Genomic DNA, 22,048 nt, shown 5'->3' with positions numbered 1-22,048 from the left:
ATCTCATCTCATTGATTGGAACACCTGGCTCCAAACAGCTTTTGTAGAAGGCATTACCCCAGAGGTTCACATAATTTTTCCAACAAATACATCAAATATTGGATCATTTTTCTCAATAAATAAATGAACAAGTATAATGTTTTTGTGTTTTTATTTAATTGTGTTCTCTTTATCTAGTTTTAGGACGTACGTGGAGATCTGATCACATTTTAAGCCATATTTATGCAAAAATAGAGAAAATTCTATAGGATACACAAACTTTCTAGCACTACTGTATGTCTCCATACACAGCCCTGAGATTCATTTTCTTGCAAGCATTCACAGTGAATGCAAAGAAACACAATAGTATCAATGAAAGACTGCATACAATAAGATGGACAAACAGCCAGTTTTCAAAAACCACAAACTGTGCAAATACAAGAGAAAAAATAATAAATAAATAAGCAATAAATATCAAGAACACAAGATGAAGAGTTCTTGAAAGCAAGTCCACAGGTTGTGTTCAGCTCAGTGTTGGGGTGAGTGAAGGTGAGTGATGTTATCCCCTTTGGTTCAAGAGTCTGATGGTTGAGAGTTAATAACTCTTCCTAGTGATGTGAATCCTGGGGCTCCTGAACCTCCTTCCTGATGGCAACAGCGAGATGATGGGGATCCTTAATGATAGATGCTGCTTTCTTGTAACAGCACTCCATGTAGATGTGTTCAATGCTGGGGAGGGCCTTACCCATGAGGGACTGGGCTGTTCCTTCATCATTTTGAGCTCAGATGCAAAATTATTGATCTAAAATGTTAACTTTGTTCCTCTCAGTAAAGATGTTGCCTGAATTACTGATTATTTTCAACATTTCTTCTTTTCATTTTAATTTAAAAATAATAATTTGAAATCATTTTAAAGTGAATTTTAGAATAAGATTCATATCATGTCCTAATTTTTCATAAGTTCAAGCACCTGACTTAAAGAATAAATGATAGTCACTTACTTTAATATTAATAGCTGCTACTTTTGTTGTTTTCTTTTCAGAAAAGAACTAAGTCTTCTGCAGAAATTGTATGGGCTGTATGATACAGTGATGAATAACATTAATGGCTACTATGATGTTCTGTGGGTGGAACTGGATATTGAGAAGATTAACACTGAACTGTTGGAGTTTCAGAATAGGTAACTGAAGTAAACAGGCCAGTTTGTTATTTACATTGCTATTGGTAAAGCAAATATTTTATCAAACTTTTATTTCACAAATGTTAAGTATGTTACATATTTTGTGAGTGTGCCAATGTATCTGCCCAAGTTAATCTTTCCATTGAAATTACAGTAGTGTAACCTCAACAGGCCTAAGAAGGAACTTCTAAGAAATAAATCTCTCCAGCATTCTGACTTTCCATAATTGTTGATAGAAGCAACAAGTACTATGGAGTATATCCTAATCAAGGAGGTTTGGCCATGTAATGCTCACTCAAGATGCCTGTGGATGTATGCCATACAGAATTAATATTACTTTCAAGTACTTAGATCAATTACAGGATCACCAATTCAAGTTCAACATTTACAAAATTGTAGATAGAAGCTATGTTATGTATTTATATTATTGTGTTATTATTATTATTGTTATTGTGTTCTTTTATTTTTTTTGTTCTGCATCGGATCCGAAGTAACGATTATTTAATTCTCCTTACACTTGTGTACAGGAAATGATATTAAACAATCTTGAATCTTGAACATAATTATGTTTTAACAAAATATATTTTCTTCAGTTATAGTCAACCCTGATACTTCGGGCAAATGCACAACTTTGGCCTCATTATGTTAAAACAGGTTGTAAGCAGAAGTAGAATCCATTCAGAAATCATCTAATCTTTGATAATGATTCAATTTTTTCATGGTTCATTTGGTGGGTAGGGTTTCACTCTTCTAAAGCAACATATGGATTGAATGGTTGATTGAAGATCCTAAATTTAATGGATAATTCGCTATGGAAATATTGAGAAGGATAAGATTGCAATTAGTAGGCACAGGAGTGGTTATTTCAGGGGTGGAGAACTTGAGCATGCATGCCCAAGATTGCATGTGCAAGCATTATGTTGGCACGCAGTATGCTGTGCCACCCAATTCTTTAAACCACCCATAACAAAAAGCTACATAGTGATTTTCCTTACTGCCAAATGAAGGAAATGACTTTTTTACAACCTGAGAGCGGTGAGATGTTTTCCTAGGAAATGTCTCACGCAGGCTTAGCTAGGTGTTAGCTAGATGGTTGCAAGAATATGTTAAGTTGGATGATACATTTTGAAATCCTCACAGACCTAATGTACACATCAGTACTTGGATAGTAAGCAGTTGTAGTACTTTATTGTCGCCAAACAATTGATACTAGAGCGTACAATCATCACAGCGATATTTGATTCTGTGCTCGGCGCTCCCTGGAGTACAAATTGATAGTAAATATTAAAAATTTAAATTATAAATCATAAATAGAAAATAGAAAAGGGAAAGTAAGGTAATGAAAAGAAAATGAGAGGCAGGTCCGGGTACTTGGAGGGTACGGCCCAAATCTGGCCGTTTGAGTCTTCAAGCTCCTGAGCCTTCTCCTGGAGGGAAGAGGGACGAAAAGTGTGTTGGATGGGTGGGTCTTGTCCTTGATGATCCTGACAGCACTGCTCCGACAGCGTGCGGTGTAAAGTGAGTCCAAGGACGGAAGATTGGTTTGTGTGATATGCTGGGCTGTGTTCACGATCTTCTGCAGCTTCTTCTGGCCTTGGACAGGACAACTTCCATACCAGGTTGTGATGCACCCCAGAAGAATGCTTTCTACAGTGCATCTATAAAAATTAGTGAGGGTAACAATACTATTTAGAAATGAAGTTATTTTTCAATTATTTTTAAAAGATTAATATTATTAATTTTTGAACAGGTTTTCTAAACTGCTTCATTTATATTCTAATCTGTCCTTATACTTTTATTAATGGTAAAACAGTGAATATACATAAGTAAGCAGTAGGACTCATAATTTTTCCTTAAAAATATTATAGTTATTGTTGCTAATTCATTAATGATAATCTCAGTGCAAAATTACTATAGCACATGAGAGAATTTTTTAGAATTTTATCACCAATTTGGGTGTCATCCTGAGCCCAATCTTGAAGTTGCTTAGCCATTCAATAGATCATCACTTTCCATTCCTCAAATCCATTTGCCTGTTCTTTTTTCCATAACTTTTGATTTGTCCAGATAAAGGGTCCCAACCTGAAATGTTGATTATTTATTTCTGTCCAGAGATGCTGTCTGACCCACTTAGTTCCATAAGCACTTTGTGCATGTAATGTCCTTGGTAAGAAGGATTAAGGAGAATCCCAAGCCTTTTTATACTTCCATTAAAAAGAATAAGATAGCAAGGAGGGCATTTATGCTTGCAGACGCAAGATCTGTGCAAGGTACTAAAGAAGTAGTTCGTGTCAAGATTCACCAAGGAGGACATGGAAGATAGTCAGATCAGTGTGGCGCTTCCTAATGGCCAAGAGCATTTCGAGATCAAGAAGGAGGAATGCTGTTTTTTTTTATGAATATTAAGGTAGTTGACCCCAGGGCCTGATAAGATATACCCCAGGTTTTTAAAAGAAGCAAGGGAGTAGATTGCTCAGGCCTTGATGAAGATCTTTGTATCATCACCAGCAACAGACAAAGTCCAAGAGAATTGCAGAATACTTAATGTTTTCTCTTCAAGAAAGGAAATAGGGATAATCCCAGAAATTAAAGGCTGATGAGCCTCCCATCTGTGGTAGGAAAAATATTGGAGAGGATTCTTCGTGTTATGATTTGTGTGCACTTGGAAATGCATGACCTGATTAGGACAGTCAGCATGGCTTTATGTGCGGCAAGTCATGTCTTACAAACTTGCATGAATTTTTGTTTCAGGAAGTGATAAAAGTGATTGATGAAGGTAGAACAGTGGAGGTTGTCTGCATAGAGTTTAGTAAAGCATTTGACAAAGTGTTTCATGGTAAGCTGATCCAGAAGATAAAGATGTTTGGTTTTAGAACTGGCTTGAACATAGAAGACATAAAGTAGTGATGGAAGGATGTTTCTCTGGCTGGAAGCCCATGACCACTTGTGTACTGCAGGAATAAGTTCTGGGACCTCTGTTGTTTGTAATATACTGTATATATAAATGACTTGAACTAAAATATAGATGAGTGAGTTAGTAAGTTTTCAGACCATATATAGGGTTGTAAAAGGATACAGCATGATATACAGTAGATCATTTACAGATATGAGCAAAGAAGTAGTTTGATGGAATTTAGTCCAAGCAAGTGTGAGGTGTTCACTGTGTGAAGTCAAACTTATGTACAGAGTGACCTTGGGATCCAAGTCCATAATTGCCTGAAAGTGACCACAAAACGTCAGTAAGACCAAGGAATTGATTATAGACTTCAGGAAGGGTAATTCAAGGGAAAACACACCAGTCCTCATTGAGGGATCAGAAATGGAAAAAGCGAGCAGTTTCTAGTCCCTGGGTGTCAACATCTCTAAGGATATATCCTGGGCCCAACATATTGATGCAGTTACAAAGAAGGCACAACAGTGGCTACATTTCAATAGGAGTTTGAGGAGAAATGGTATGTCACCAAAGACACTTGCAAATTTCTACAGATATACCACGGAGAGCATCTTGACTGGTTGCATCACCACCTGGTATTGAGGGGGCCACTGCACAGGATCAGAAAAAGCTGCAGAAGGTTGTAAATTTAGCTATCTCTATCATGGGCACTAGCCACTCCAGCATCGAGGACACTTTCAAAAGGCAGTGCCTCAAAAAAGCAGCATTCATCATTAAGGACTCCCATCACCCAGGACATGCCCTCTTCTCATTGCTACTATCAAGGAGGAGGTACAGGAGCCAAAGGACACACACTCAACATTTCAGAATCAGCTTCTTTCCCTTCGCCATCTGATTTCTGAAAGGACAATGAAACCATAAACACTTCCTCAGTATCTTTCCCTTTCTTTGTGTGCTACTTATTTAATTTCAAAGGTTCAAAAGTACAATTTAATGCCAGAGAAATGAAAACAATATATATCCTGAAATAAAAACAACAGGAATTCTGCAGATGCTGGAAATCCTGACGAAGGGTTCCAGCCCGAAACGTCGAGTGATCTTTTCCACGGATGCTGCCTGACCTGCTGAGTTACTCCAGCGTGTTGTGAGTGTTGCTTTAACCCCAGCATCTGCAGAGTATTTTATGTTAGTAAAGACACAGACTTGTAGTTGCCCCAGAGACTTAGCCTTTCACCTAGTATTCAACATAACGCAGGTTCTCTCTCTCTCCCCAATAAGGGAGAAAGAGATGTCTCCATTTTCCCAGCAAGCGGGAAAGACATAACAAATAACTCGCTGGTTTACGATATTAAAAGTTTGCCATGCTGCTTTTTTTGACCCCTGTGCTCAAAAAACTGGGCACACAGCTGCAGATACCCCAACTCCCCCGATGGCACACGGGTCGCCTGTCATGACACCGATCCTTGATCTGTCCGTCTCCAGAGCCCCTAGATCCTAGGGTTCCAAATCTGAGCCGGACTCTTAGGCTGAGCCTTTGGCGTACTGAACAACCACGGCCAGTCGTGAAGCCCCGAGAGCAGGTCCCATTCCTGCAAAGAACCATAGTCAGCATGTAACTCCAGGTTGGGATCTTCAAAAGAACTTTGAAAGGGAAAAATAGAGATATTAAAAATGGAAATAGAACTGTTTCTGAAGATGCAAGCAAAGGAGTCGCCATTAGGCGCCATTAACCCTCCTAATTTATATTTTATTTTTATATATACTTATTGTAAATTATTGTTTTTATTACTATGTATTTCAATGCATTGTTGCATTAAAACAACAAATTTCACAATATATTCTGGTGATGTTAAACCTGATTCTGATTCTGCAAGTAAATAGTTTAGTAAATAAGATGAATGGGATGCTTATCTTCATAGAACAGAGCATCAAGCATAAAAATAAGGAAGCTACTTAAAACTTTGGTTAGGCTGCACTTGGAATATTTTATGCAAATTTGGTCACTTCCTTACAGGAAGCATATGGAGGGTTTAGAAAGGGTACAAAAGAGTTTACTAAGAAGCCACCTGAATGACAGGGTATAGCTGCAAGGAGAAGGTAGACAAACTTTGGTTGTTTTCACTGGCATGTTGGATTCTGAACGAAGACCTGATAAAAGTTTATAAAATCAGAAGAGGTATTGATAGGATAGACAGTCAGATTCTACTTCCAGAGTAAATGTCAAATGCTAGAGGATATGCACTTAAGATGAGAGGAGAAAGCTTAAAGGAAATGTGTGGGACTGTTTTTTTTTCCAGAGTGGCAGGTGCTTGGAACAGGCTGGCAGGGGTCATGTTAGAAACAGATATCGTAGTGGTTTTTAAGAAGCTTTTCAATAGACACTTGAATATACAGAGAATGGATGGATGATTTAGTTTTAATTTGCAAACGCATATGATAAAGACAAATCATAAAAACTGAAGAGTCAGTTCCTGTGCTATTCTGTTCTGTGGATTATGTTCTAACTCAATCAAAAATATAATGATCTTTTTGCTGGAGTTACAGTCATAGCATGAGATAGAGGAGAGACAGCAGAATGATTTAAGAGTAAAGGAGAATTCCACTTACTCAATATTAACCAGGACCATTTTAATGTGAAAGGCTCAGAAAAGATGAAGGCTGTTTTGATGGAAAGATTAGAGAAGGTCATAGTACTGGATATAATCTTAGAATCGTAAGAATTATACAGCATAGAAACGGGCCCTTTGATCCAACTTTTCCATGCCAACCAAAGTGCTTATCTGAACTAGTTCCATGTGCCATTTCCCTCCAAAATGTTTCTATCCAGGTACCTGTCTAAATGTCTCTAGAAGTCCAAACCTCTATCATCTCCTATTGCAGCTTGTACCATATATGTACTCTTTATATGAAAAGCCTGGCCCCAAGACCCCTTTAAATCTTTTCCCACTGTCCTTGAAGCCATGACCTCTAATTTTAGACTCTCCTACACTTGGGAAACAACTGTGACCAATCACCTATGCTACTCATGATTTTTCTACTTCAATAGGTTCATCCCTCAGCTTCCTATGCTCTAGAAAAGTAACTGTATCCTATCCAGTCTCCTTGTATAGCTCAAGCTGTCCAATCATGGCAACATCTCTATGAAGCTTTTCTGTACCCTTTCTAGCTAAATGACATTCTTCCTTATGGCCAGCTGACCAAAACTGCCCACAAGTGCAGAAATGTTGACAAGTGGTTGGGATGTCAGTGGGAGAGGTCTTTGGAGTTAGTGACTATAACTTTTTAAGTTTCAAGGTGATTATGAAAAGGAATAGGATGATCTGGAAATTAAGATCTTTGATTGAGGAGGGCTTATTTAATCTCATTAGCAAAGCTGGGGAGAATGAAACTGGTAGCTTCTACTTGCAGAAGAATCTTTATTAGGCAAGTGAAATTCATTCAAAAGTGAAATAGAGTTCAAGGCTAAGATATTCCTGTAACGATGAAAAAGAATGACACTAAGTCCAAGGAATCCTGAACATGAATGGATATTGAGAGCTGGATAAAAATATGTATATAAGTTGATATTATGGAACATGTTTGCTATATCTGCACTCTACTGCTGCCACAAAACATCAAATTTTATGCGTGATGTCAGTGACAATAAACCTGATCCTGATTCTTATTCTGAGTAGGAACAGAAATATGAATTTGTGTTGAGCAGGAGGATGTAGTTGACATCTTAAGTGAGTATTTCTCACCTGTAGTCTCTAAGAAAAAGACCATTATGACTGAAGAATTCAGGAAACAGAATGGTGAAATTCTAGAATGTTATCATTAAAATTACAGGTGCAAGATGTCTTAGCGGGTTTAAAGATAGATAAATCCCCAGAATCTGATGAGATCAAGTCAAGGCAAGTTGAGTTTATTGTTATGTGCACAAAGGTGAGTGGGCAAATTCATGGCAGATGCAATTTAATGTGGATAAATGTGAAGTTATCCACTTTGGTGGCAAAAACAGGAAAACAGATTATTATCTGAATGTTGGCTGATTAGGAAAAGGGCAGGTGCAACGAGACCTGTGTGTCATTATACACTAGTCATTGAAAGTGGGCATGCAGGTACAGCAGGCGGTGAAAAAGGCGAATAGTATGCTGCCATTCATAGCAAGAGGATTCGAGTACAGGAGCAGGGAGGTACTACTGCAGTTGTACAAGGCCTTGGTGAGACCTCACCTGGAGTATTGTGTGCAGTTTTGGTCCCCTAATCTGAGGAAAGACATCCTTGCCATGGAGGGAGTACAAAGAAGGTTCACCAGATTGATTCCTGGGATGGGCAGGACTTTCATATGAAGAAAGACTGGATGAACTAGGCTTATACTCGTTGGAATTTAGAAGATTGAGGGGGGTCTGATTGAAACGTATAAAATCCTAAAGGGATTGGACAGGCTAGATGCAGGAAGATTGTTCCTGATGTTGGGGAAGTCCAGAATGAGGGGTCACAGTTTGAGGATAAAGGGGAAGCCTTTTAGGACACAGATTAGGAAAAACTTCTTCACACAGAGAGTGGTGAATCTGTGGAATTCTCTGCCACAGGAAACAGTTGAGGCCAGTTCATTGGCTATATTTAAGAGGGAGTTAGATATGGCCCTTGTGGCTAAAGGGATCAGTGGGTATGGAGGGAAGGCTGGTACAGGGTTCTGAGTTGGATGATCAGCCATGATCATACTGAATGGTGGTGCAGGCTCGAAGGGCCGAATGGCCTACTCCTGCACCTATTTTCTATGTTTCTATAATATGAAAAACTTGCATTGTAACCACCGACAGCACACAATGTATCCCAGGCTGTTATGGAAGGCAAAAGAAACAGATTGCTAGAACCCAGCAGATAATTATTAATCTTAACTGACCACGGGTGATGTTCCAAATGACTGGAAAACAGCAAATGTGGGGTATATTGAGGGACTAATTAGCAGAACAAGTGATATACAGGCGACCTTTTGTATTATGGCAACTCGAGTTATGAAAATCACTCCATAAAAATTTGAGGCACCGAATAGAAATTGCTGTCATATAATTTGAGTAAAAAAGAGCAAATAAATCACCATTATTTTAAAAATTTCAATTCATATTTCTTAACGGCCTGTTTTCTAGGAATCCAACCCTCACCCCAGCCTCCTTTAATGTAGAAGTCACTTGTATTAGAATTCATAAGTAGATGAAACAGATCCACTTGTTCTGCAAGCTGGACTTTCCACTGTACTCTCCACTCACCCATACTAACATATGGGTGCAGAGATCCCTTCAAACGCGGTTTCCCATGCCGGAGTTGGGCAGGGAAGCATAGCAAGCTTTAATGGGAATTTGTCCAAGGCAATAGATCTCTGAGGTCTTGTCTTGGATTATCCCGATTTGACAACTTGCCTATCCTGGCAACAGTAAAGTGCAAGATATAGCCATTTTTACATATATTTGATGGTCAGAATTATTTAAAATGCCAATGCTGTCCAAAGAGTTCGTGGAACAAGATCTCATCTTCTGAGCGGATGTTGGAGGCAAGTACTCTCACAGCATTTAACAAGTATCTAGATTAGCATTTGACCTGTCAAAAAATCTTGTTCGTCCGTTGTGCAACAAGAACCACTGCTTTAGTCATTGGAGATTTGTAGAGCTGGACTGGTCTGTGGGTACGCAAATGGCTGGAGAAGCCAATCCTTGCTCGAAAAATTCTTTGGCAGTGTAGACCAAAGATGGCAGCCACATTAGGTTGGGAGTCACTGGCTCGAGCTTTCCTGGCCAGCCTACATCTGTCTTCTGCAGTCGTTCATTCTGCATCATATGTCACTGCATCTTTATGGACAGAGGAGTGCCACTCAGCCCAATATTGGGCGATATGTTCCCATGTGTCCAGGTTAATGCCAAAGGCTTTTAGTAGAGTTCCCAGGGTGTCTTTATAGTGTCCCCTTTGGCCTCCATGGGAATGCTTTCCTTTCTGTAATTCGCTGTAAAGCAGTGTCTTAGGCAGCCAGTGGTCTGGTATACAAGCTATGTGGCTTGCACAGCGTAATTGGGACTGCATCAGGATGGTGTACATACTGGGCAGACCTGCCTTGATAAGTACCATGGTGTCAGGGGCTCTGTTTTTGTCACTTAATGTTGAAGAGCTTTCTGAGACAGACTGTGTGGAAATGGTTCAGTTTCTTGGCATTTTATTGGTATACTTTCATGTTTTGCAGGCATAAAGCAGAGTGGGAAGTACTATAGTCCCATACATCTTCAGCTTTGTCTGTACACTTGTGCCTCTACCGTTCCAGTCATTGGCATAAAGTCTGCCAAAGACTACACTTGCTTTGGCAATCCTGGCATTTACTTCATTATGATGTTCATTTGATGTTCTGGGATAGTGTGCTACCAAGATAGATGAACCCGTTCACTAGGTTGAACCTTTGACCATTAATTATGAAGTTTGGCTCAACATATGATTTCCCTGGCACTGACTGATGCATTACTTCAGTCGTCTTAGTGTTGATGGTAAGCCCAAAGTTGATACACATATCAGAATATTTGTGGACAAAGCGCAGCATATCATCATTTGAACTAGTGTTGAGGCATAGTCATCAGCAAAGAGGAAGTCCCTGATGATATCTGTAATAACCTTAGTTTTTGCTTGGAGCCTCCTAAAATTGAACAGTTCTCCATCAGTATGGAATCTGATGCCAATACCTGCATCACCATCTCTGAAGGCATCAGTCAATATAGCAGAAAATACCTGACTGAATACTGCTGGCGCCAAGACACAGCCCTGCTTGACCCTGTTTGAGACAGGGAAGGGCTTGGATATCTCACCATTGTCCTGAAAGCTAGATTGCATGCCGTTGTGGAATTGCTGCACCATGGTGATGAATTTCCTTGGGCATCTGTACATCACCATGATCTTCCACAAACCTTCTCTGATAATGGTGTCGAAGGCCTTAGTCAGATTGACAAAGCAGGAGAACAGGTCAGTGTTTTGCTCCTGGCATTTCTCTTGCCAGCTGCCTTGCAGCAAACATCATGTTGATAGTCCCACATTCTTTCCAGAATCCACTCTGCCTCTCTGGTAGGAGTCCCCAGTCAAGGTGTGAAGCGAGATGGTTGAGAAGAAGGCTGGCAAAGATCTTTCCTGCAAAAAACAGCAAGGATAATCCCTGATAATTATCACAGGACTATTGGTTTCCCTTTTGCTTATACAGGTGGATGATAGATGTTTCTTTAAATTTCTGTGGAATCATTGCTTGCTGTCATATGAGTTAGAAGAACTGATGGAATTTTTCTGTTAGCGCTACACCACCATCTTTGTAGCCTCACCTGGTATCTGATCATGGTACTTTGCCACTAGAGATGTGATGTATCGCTTTCTGGATCTCAGCAAAGGTCTGTGGAATATCCAGTACTTCATTGACAGGTACTTAGAGCAGGCGATTCATGGCTTCATCATTTAAAGTCAAATGACAATTCAGAACAGTGTTAAAGTTTTCAGCCCACCTATGAAGAATTTTCTCTTTGTCCATGATTAGTGTGTTCCCATCAGTACTAAGGAGAGGGAGGATCCTGATGACGTGGGGATATGCCTGGATGTCATCAGTATTATTGCTCAGCCAGGAATCCTGCACCTGATGCAGTTTGTGTTGTATGGTCCTTTGTATGTTATTGAAGGCATCCTTTTTTGAGATTGACTTAGGATCGCTGAGGAAAGCTTTGAAAAGATGATGTTTCTCTTCCGGCATTTGCTTTATTTTAACATAGTATTCATCAAACCAGTCCTTCTGCTTCCTGGTAGCATGCTCCAAAATCTCTGTAGCAGTGTTGTGGACCAGCTCTTGAAGGGTTGACCAAGCAGCTTCCACATTCTGATTGTCCAGAGGGGTAGAGTTTAAGTGATCTTCCAGAGTGCCAACAAAAGACTGCTTTATGTTACTACTTTTCAGCTTGGAGACCTTCATCCATCTTGGGGCTTTCTTTCTTTGTGAGCATCTCTTGGGCTGGGTATGGATGTTCAGTTTAGAAAGCCAGACAGTACCACTCCAAGCATCAGCACCTCCCACATCCTCCTCTATAACAATCTTATCCACCTCAGCTACTAATGCTTCTGCAGCAGTATTTGTGCTTGTAACTAAGATTTTCTGAAGCTAGTCACCTTTGTGTAATTCTGAAACAGTCATCACTAGTGCTGTGAATACCCGCATCAGTACAAGTGGCCTGGAAATAATATGAGCCACAAATACATGGTGAAAAATAACATAGGTTTCAACTCAAGTTGCACACCGTTTTGAACTACTATGCATGTCTTAGCTCCTCTGGGTGTTAACATATCAGTTGAAGGAAGGACTCAGAAGTCAAGTCATGGAATTTGTTTATCTTGCAATTAGTACTGTTTAGCATTATGCTTTTAATTGAAATTGAAAAAAAGGAGTACAGAAAATGATGAAAGCTTACAATCCATCTTTCCAGATAACTGTTTTTCTGTACATATTCTCTATATCATGTTTAATAATAGTTAATATTAGGTTACAGGTTAGCTTGTTGATGTACATACATTTCAATTAGCTTTGCATTCTTTTATATGGATTACTTGTAGGTGTCGTAGACTACCAAAAGCGTTGAAGGAATGGCAAGCGTATCTAGATCTGAAGAAGAAAATAGATGATTTCAGTGAGTCATGTCCTCTCCTAGAGATGATGGCTAGCAAATCAATACAACCAAGACATTGGGAACGAATAGCTGCAGTAACAGGGCATAAATTTAATGTGACATCGGAAACATTCTCTCTGAAACATGTTATGGAGGCTCCACTGCTTCAATTTAAAGATGAAATTGAGGTATGATATGAGGAAGGGAAATTAATTTATGGAAATAGTAAGAAATTAGCAAAAGCAAATCAGAATTTATAAACACAAGAGATTCTGCAGATGCTGGAAATCTCCAACACCATACACAAAATGCTGGAGGAACTCAGCAAAGTTCGGCAACATCAATGTAGGGGAATAAACAGTCAATATTTCAACCCGAGTCTCTTTATCAGGACTAGAAAGGAAAGAAGCAGAAGCCAGAATAAAATGGTCGGGGTAGGAGGAGTACAAGCTGGCAGGTGATAGGTGAAACCAGGTGAAGAGGAAGGTAGGTGGGTGAGGAGGGGGATGAAGTAAGAGGCTGGGAGGTGATAAGTGGAAGAGATTAAAAAAAAAACTGAAGAAGAGGAAAGCTGTTAGGAGAGGACAGTGGACCATGGAAGAAAGAGATGGAGGAGGAGAAACAGAGATGATAGGTAGAAGGAGAGAGGGTAACCAGGATGGAAGATTGAAAAAGAAGATGGGAGGGGAGGATTAATTACAGGAAGTTAGAGAAATGGACACTTATGCCATTAGGTTGGAGGCTACCTAGACGGAATATGAGGTATTGCTCCTCCAACCTGAGTGTGGCCCCAGAGTATTAGTAGAGAAGTCCATGGACCAACATCTTAGCATGGGAATGGGAAGTCGAATTGAAATAGGTGGCCACCAGGAAATGCACACAAAATGCTGGTGGAATGCAGCAGGCCAGGCAGCATCTACAGGAAGAAGAACTGTCCTGATGAAGGTTCTCAACCCAAAATATCGACTGTTCTTCTTCCTATAGTTGCTGCCTGGCCTACTGCGTTCCAGCAGCATTTTGTGTGTGTTGCGAATTTCCAGCATCTGCAGATTTTCTCGTGGCCACCAGGAAATCCTGCCTTTTGTGGCAGATGGAGTGAAGGTGCTCATAGAAGTACTCCCCCAATCTATATTGGGTCTCACTGATGTAGATGATGTTGCACAGGATACAACAGATAACTTCAACAGACTTACAGGTGAAGTGTCACCTCACTTGTGAGACTGTTTGGCACCCTGAAAGGTATAAAGAAGGTGGAGCACTTGTCCTGCTTGCAGGAATAAGTTTCAGGTGGGAGATCATTGGGGAGGAATGAGTCAACAAGAGAGTCACATAGAGAGCAATCACTGTGGAAAGTGGAAAGTAAGGGGTAGGAAAAATATACTTAGAGGTGGGATTTCGTCAGTGGTGGAAGTTGCAAAAAATGATGTGCTGGATATAGAGGCTCAAAGAGTGATAGATCGTGACCAGAGGGCATGGGGTGTTGGGGAAAGGGTACATTGGAATAGGGTGGAAGTTTAGAAGGATTAGAGGTGAGTTGAAAACTGCTTTTTATGCAGAGAGGTTAGCATTTTAAACCCTAAGTCGGATAGTGTATTCAGAAATAGCACATTTTAAGAGTTTGGATGAGCATTAAGTACAAGGCCATTGACTAAGACATGAGAAATAGGAAGAGACAAACTAGATCTTTTTGATGGTATAGAGAATGTCTTCAGTACTGTAATGATTACAGAAAACAATTAAAGACTGACAACAGATTTTACTATGTGATCTTTTTCAGGATATCTGTATATCCTCCGTGAAAGAGAAGGATATTGAGGCAAAATTGACTCAGGTGATGCAGACTTGGGTCAGTCAGACTTTGAGCTTTTCTCCATTTAAGGGGCGAGGAGAACTATTGTTAAAAGGACTGGAGACAACTGAAATCATAACAATGATGGAGGATAGTTTAATGATACTGAGCTCTTTACTCAGCAACAGGTACAAAAATCAAGAAATATAATATAAATTCTTAGGCTAACATAAGAAAGCGTATAATAGATCATTAGTGTTATACAGCATAGAAAGAAGTCGGGTAACATGCTTATGAAAGTTTTCTGCTCTCTTTCTAGCTTAATAATATTTTACCTTTAAGCTGTGACCAGAACTGCACACAATACACCAAGTACAGTATTACCAATGTTTTATTTAGCTGTAGATGACGTTCCAGCTGTTGTACTCAGTCCTCTGCCAATGAAAGCAAGCTTGCTGAATCCCTTCTTCACATGCTGTCTGCCCAAATCACCATTTTCAGGGAACTGTGTACTTGTTCTCTAAGTGGCTCTGTTCTACAACTTTCACCAGGGCTCTGCCAATGCTGTGCAAGTCTGGCCCACTTATGAATTCCCAAAATACAATACTTTGCAATTGTCCAAACTAAATTCCACCTACCATTATTTGACTCATTTTCTCAGTTCATATTGACCCTTTTCTGGCTAGAAGGTGGCTAAATCAGTGACGAAGTTACGATGAACTTTGTTAAAGAGGTACCTTTTATAAACATATTTTATTAAGTTGTCTGCAACATGACAGTCCCCAACACCACAAAAATCAGTATGTTACATATCTCCAGAGCTTCAAGAGGATGATCACTTTGTTGGGATTGTACAATAATAGTCAACAGAAAATCGAGGAACAAATATGCAGGGAGATTGTGGAATCTTGCAAAAATAATCGGGTTGTAATAGAACATAGAACAGTACAGCACAGTACTGGCTCTTTGGCCCACAATATTGTGATGATCTAACCCTTCCCTCCCACATAGCTCTCCATTTTTCTTTCATACTAGTGCCTATCTAAGAGTCTCTTAAATGTTCCTAATGTATCTGCCTCTACCTCCACCCCTGGCCCCTGGCAGCTTGTTCCAAGCACTTAGCACTCCCAATGTAAAAAATCTATGTCTGGTATCCCCCAAACACGAGGAAATCTGCAGATGCTGGAAATTCAAGCAACACACACAAAATGGAACACAGCAGGCCAGGCAGCAAAAATGCTGGTGGAAGAGGTACAGTGGACGTTTCGGGCCGAGACCCTTCGCCTCGGCCCAAAACGTCGACTGTACCTCCTTCCACCAGCATTTTGTGTGTGTTGTCTGATATTCACCTATACTTTCCTCCAATCATCTCAAAAATATGTCCTTTGTATTGGCCATTTGCAATCTGGGAAAAGGCACTGACTGCCCTTTCTCTCTATACTTATTTATCATCTTCCTCGTCCTATAGATTGGACTGCCATTGTGATGAAGGATAAGATAGCGTGGAATTTATTAAATAGGTTTAGGAGAGTTTCCTCAGGCAATATCTAAAAAGTGCGACTTAGAGGGGATAGGGCGGGCATACTCAATTAATCCAATAACCATGATAGAATCAATGAAAGACCACACCAACTGTGTGTACAACCAGTGTGCAAAAGACAAACTGTACACATACAGAAAGAAAGAAGAAATAATAATGGTAAATAAGCAAGAAATATCAAGAACATGAGATTAAATTTGAAAGTAAGGCCATAAGTTCTGGAAACATTTCAATGATGGGGCAAGTGAAGTTGAGTGAAGTTATCTCCTTTGGTTCAAAAGCCTGATGTATGAGGGATAATAACTGTTCCTGAACCAGGTGGAGTGAGTCCCAAGGCTCCTGTACCTACTTCCTTATGGCAGTAGCGAGGAGGGATCATGGACTGGGCGGTGGGGGTTCCTGAAGGTGTTTGCTGCTTTCCTGTGACAGTGCTCCCTTTAGATGTGCTCAATGGTGGGAAGAGCTTTATCTGTGATGGACTGGGCTGTATCCACTACTTTTGTAGGATTTTCTGCTCAAGGGCATTTTTATTTCCATATCAGGCTATGATAGAGCCATTCAATGTACTCTCTCCCACACATCTATAGAAGTTTGTCAAAGTTCATGTGGAATCTTTGCAAACTTCTAAGGTAGTAGAGACCCTGTCATGCTGTCTTCGTAATAGCACTTATGTGCTGGGCCCAGCACAGGTCTATAAGAGCGAGGAATTTAAATTGCTAACCCTTCCCACCTCTGATTCACCTGATGTGGACTGGCTCATGGACTTCTAGTTTCCTCATTATGAAGTCCAGACTCAGCTCCTTGGTCTTGCTGACATTGAGTGAGAGATTGTTATTGTGGCACCACTCAGCCAGATTTTCAATCTCCCTCCTATATGCTGATTTGTTGCCACCATTGATTTGACCTTCAACAGTGGTGTCAGCAAACTTGAATATGGTATTGGAACTGTGCTTAGTCATACAGTCTTGAGTATAAAATGAATAAAGCGGGGACTAACCATACAATTTAGTGGTGCACCTGTGCTGATGGTGATTGTGAAGGAGATGTTGCCAGTCCAAACTGACTGGGATCTACAAGTGAGGAAATTGAGGATCCATTTGCACAAGGAGGTGTTGAGGCTAAGATCTTGAAGTTTATTGACTAGTTTTGAGGGGATAATAGTATTGAATGCTTAGCTGTAGTTGATAAAGAGCATCCTGATGTGTGCATCTTTGTTGTCTCGATGTTCCTGGTTTGAGTGAAGAGCCAACGGGATGGCATCTCTTGTGAACCTATTTTGCTGGGAGATAAATTGGAGCAAATCCAATTTGCTTCTCCAGAAGGAGTTGATGTTTCACCATCAACTTCTCAAAACACTCCGTCCCTATGGATTTAAGTGCTACTGCATGGTAGTTACTGAGGCAGGTTACCATGCTCTTCTTAGGCACCAGTATAATTGAAGCCTACTTGAAGCATGTGGGTAGTTCAGACTGCCAAAGCAAGAAGTTAAAGATCTCATTGAACACTCCATCCATCTGATCAGCACAGTTCTTTATTACTTGGCCAAGTACCCCATCTTGGCTACATGCTTTCCAAGGGTTCACCCTCCTGAAAGATGCTCGCACATCAGCCTCAAAGACTGAAATCACAGGATCATCAGGGGCTGTGTAAGTCTGTGTTAGTTACTCCACGTTTTGAGAGTCAAAATGAGCATAGAAAGCATTGAACTCATCTGGAAGCAAAGCCCTGTTGTTACCTATGTGGCTTGATTTTACTAATTTTACTTTTTAAGAGGTGATAGCATTCAAGGCCTGCCACAACTGTCAAATAACTTAAAAAGGTTTGTCAAACATGAAATCAGTCGGATGAAACTCAGTGGCAGGAAGAAACCCACAGTCCGCAGAGTATCAGCACCCTACACGATGTGGAAGAAGTTTCAGGCACAAGCAGCAGTCCAAGACACAGCCAGGCACATCGTAAAGTGAAGAACATGCAAGGACGTAAGCCGTTGGTGAAATGGCCAAAGTCTAACAGCAAGGAGTGGGAAACCATCAATGCAGATGTGAGCCTGATCTTAAGTGGCATCAAGGGATCAGCAGAAAAGAAGTTGGAGAGGATGGGTGACCTGATCTACAGCTACGGAAAGGAGAAATTTGGAGTGAAGGAACAAGTCAGCAGGAAAGATATGCCTCCTCCCCCCAAATCCCGTCATCTCCAGGAAATCCAATGACTTGTTAAAGAGAGAAGAGGCCTGAGGAAGTTGTGGAAAAAAGCAACAGCAGAAGAAAGGGAGGGCATCAACCTCCTTCAAGAGGACCTAAAACAGAGGCTTTCGAAACTGCGCAGAGCAGAGAATTTAAGGAAACGATGCAAAAAGGAGGAAAAAGCAAGAACAGACTTCTACAAAGATCCCTTTAAATATGTGAAAGGCATTTTCACAAAAGAGAAAAGCGGATACTTGGAAATATCAAAAGAGGAGGTTGAAAGACATCTCAGAATCATCCACACCGATAAGCGAAAAGATGAACCGATATTTGTCCACATCAATTTAACATCAGCCCTCCCAAGATGAGCGAGGTGAAAGAGGCAGTGAAGAAGGCAAGATCGGCATCAGCACCAGGCCCTAACAGTGTTCCGTATTGTGTCTACAAGAACACCTCGGATGTTCTGAAATTCCTTTGGAAAAACATGAGGGTTGCGTGGGAAAAGCAAATTATCCCCAAAGCCTGGAGAAGAGCAGGGAGAGTTCTGATCCCAAAAGAAAAGAATTCGTCCACCATCGAGCAGTTTCCCCAAATAAACCTTCTGAGCATAGAGGGCAAGATCTTTTTCAGCGTGTTGACACAAAGACTTACAAAGTATCTGAAACAAAATCATTTCATTGATACGTCAATCCAAAAGGCTGGCATAACAGGCTTCTCGGGATGCCTTGAACATACCAGCATAATATGGCATCAAATCCAGATGGTTAAGAAAGAAAGAAAAAGGATCTGCGTGTCTTGTTCCTTGACCTGGCCAATGCCTATGGATCAGTTCCTCATTCCCTACTGTGGACTGCATTTGAATTCTTTCAGGTGCCTGCAACAATAACAAATCTGGTAAAACACTACTTCCAGGATCTGCAAGTCTGTCTCACAACATCAGACTTCACCACAGCGTGGCAACCACTGGAAGTAAGCATCATGGCGGGGTGCACCATCTCCCCATTGGCCTTCACTATGGCAATGGAGCTCATTATCAGAGCCTCAAAATGGGTTGCGGGAGGAAAAGGGCTACAGTTTGGTCAATGGTTACCACCGATACGAGCCTATATGGACGTTATAACAACACTGACGACAACTGTCCCCTGCACCAAGAGACTTCTGGAAAAGCTTCATCAAAACATCACATGGGCGAGGATGAAGATCAAGCCCAGCAAGTGCAGAAGCATCTCCATTGTCAAAGGTCAAGTCACGGATAAAAGATTTCAGATTGACGGGACACCTGTACCAACTGTTTCAGAAATGCCAGTGAAGAGCTTGGGCCGATGGTATGATGCTAAGCTCAAGGACACTGAGCAGTTTGAAAAACTCGAAAAGGATACCATTATGTACATAGCTCGCATCAACAAGACCTTGCTGCTGGGAAAACTCAAGCTGTGGTGCTTCCAGTGCGGCATACTCCCAAGACTCATGAGGCCTTTAACAGTGTATGAAATCCCCATCAGCAAGGTTGAAAAGCTTGAAAGAATGATCAGCACACATGTAAAACAGTGGCTTGGACTTCCACGATGCTTAAGTCTTGTTGGATTGTACGGGAACGGCAAATTGGAATCACCAATTGCAAGTCTTGTGGAAGAATTCAAATGCACCAAAGCAAGGTTGGTCATGACCCTCAATGAATCTGAAGATACTGTTATTCAAACAGTGGCCCCCCATGTGGCAATGGGGAGGAAGTGGACCCCATCTGAAGCTGTTCAGAGTGCTAAGTCTGCTCTTCGCTTCAGGGATGTGGTTGGCCAAGTCCAACATGGGAGAGCCAGGCTTGGGCTTGTCCCAAAGGCTCCTCAATGGCACAAGGCAACATCAGTGCAGGAGAGACAACTCGTGGTGGAGGAGTTGAGAAGACAGGAGAGGAGGCAGAGCGACACGCCAGGGCTGTCTCAATGACCAAGCAGGGCCACTGGACTAATTGGGAGAGCCTGGAAAAGAGGAAACTTAGCGGGCATGACATCTGGGAGGTGGAGGGATCTCGGCTAAGTTTTGTCATCACAGCCACTTATGACCTCCTACCCACACCCCAGAACCTGAACCAGTGGTGGGGAGAAGACCCCGCTTGCGCTCTTTGCCAAGCACCCAAATCACTAAGGCACATTTTAACAGGATGCACTACGAGCCTCACCCAGGGGTGGTACACTTGGCGGTATAACCAAGTTCTCAGACAGCTGGCTTCAATCTTGGAACAGAGGCGAATCATCACTTGTCAAAGAACACTGAGGCTGTCTACAAGAAGGGTCAGAGCCGTCTCCATTTCCTGAGGAGACTGAGATCCTTTAACATCTGCCAGACGATGCTGAGGATGTTCTACGAGTCTGTGGTGGCCAGTTTGCTGTTGTGTGCTGGGGCAGCAGGCTGAGGGTGGCAGACACCAACAGAATCAACAAGCTCATCCGTAAGGCCAGTGATGTTGTGGGGATGGAACTGGACTCTCTCACGGTGGTGTCTGAAAAGAGGATGCTGCCTGAGTTGCATGCCATCTTGGTCAATGTCTCCCATCCACTACATAATGTACTGGGTGGGCACAGGAGTACATTCAGCCAGAGACTCATTCCACCGAGATGCAGCACTAAGCGTCATAGGAAGTCATTCCTGCCTGCGGCCATCAAACTTTACAACTACTCCCTTGGAGGGTCAGACACCCTGAGCCAATAGGCTGGTCCTGGACTTATTTCATAATTTACTGGCATAATTTACATATTACTATTTAACTATTTATGGTTCTATTTATTATTTATGGAGCAACTGTAACGAAAACCAATTTCCCCTGGGATTAATAAAGTATGACTATGGCTATGACTAAATGCTCTCCCACAAACATTGGCAGGAAATGTCCACATTACACGATTTGTACCAGCAGGCCAACCTTAGAGCACCATACAACATCAAAAGATGTAAGCATTCTGCAGGTTGCTCGGGATTGGAAAATGGATGTGGATTTGGAATAAAAGCTTGTGTTTCCCCCAGACATTGCAGCTACAACACTCCGGCCAGACATGGTCCTGTGGTCCACAACAGCCATGCTGGCATATGTTGTGGAATTGACAGTACCAAGGGAAGATGGTGTCGAAGAAGCTTATGAGAGGAAAAAGACCAAGTACTCTGAACTGGCAACTGAAGCTGCCCAGAATGGCTGGAAGATGAAGGTTTTCCCTGTAGAAGTGGGATGCAGGGGATTCGTTGCTACATCGACGACCAGTCTATGAAAGAAGATGGGGGTGAGGGGTCACTCCCTCCAACAAGCAATTAAGTCCTTGTCAAATGCAGCAGAAGAAAGCAGCAATTGGATTTGGATTAAAAGGAAAGACAACAACTGGGCTGCAAGATGAAGACTGGAGGGTATGGAGGGGGGTGTAAAAGCTTTTATAGATATGTAAGAAGGAAAAGACTGGTAAAGACAAATGTAGGTCCCCTACAGACAGGAACAGGTGAATTGATTATGGGGAGCAAGGACATGGCAGACCAATTGAATAATTACTTTGGTTCTGTCTTCACTAAGGAGGACATAAATAATCTTCCAGAAATAGTAGGGGACAGAGGGTCCAGTGAGATGGAGGAACTGAGCGAAATACATGTTTGTAGGGAAGTGATGTTAGGTAAATTGAAGGGATTAAAGGCAGATAAATCCCCAGGGCCAGATGGTCTGCATCCCAGAGTGCTTAAGGAAGTAGCCCAAGAAATAGTGGATGCATTAGTGATAATTTTTCAAAACTCGTTAGATTCTGGACTAGTTCTTGAGGATTGGAGGGTGGCTAATGTAACCCCACTTTTTAAAAAAGGAGGGA

General features: G+C 41.3%; 1 protein-coding gene across 1 annotated transcript in view; it reads left to right on the top strand.

The window, feature by feature from the left end:
* The window catches only part of LOC140210901 (dynein axonemal heavy chain 8-like), a 1,093,299-nt gene that overhangs the window by 464,043 nt on the left and 607,208 nt on the right, over positions 1-22,048 (top strand). Inside the window, exons 35-37 of the mRNA XM_072280167.1 lie at positions 1,022-1,159; positions 12,648-12,888; positions 14,478-14,677. Coding sequence (XP_072136268.1) covers positions 1,022-1,159; positions 12,648-12,888; positions 14,478-14,677 — 579 coding nt within the window. The remainder of the gene's footprint in view (positions 1-1,021; positions 1,160-12,647; positions 12,889-14,477; positions 14,678-22,048) is intronic.

This window comes from Mobula birostris, chromosome 2, assembly GCF_030028105.1.
Source record: "Mobula birostris isolate sMobBir1 chromosome 2, sMobBir1.hap1, whole genome shotgun sequence".
Classification (NCBI taxonomy): domain Eukaryota; kingdom Metazoa; phylum Chordata; class Chondrichthyes; order Myliobatiformes; family Myliobatidae; genus Mobula; species Mobula birostris.
Note: the sequence above shows the minus strand (reverse complement) of the source record. Positions and strands in the feature narration are given on the sequence as shown.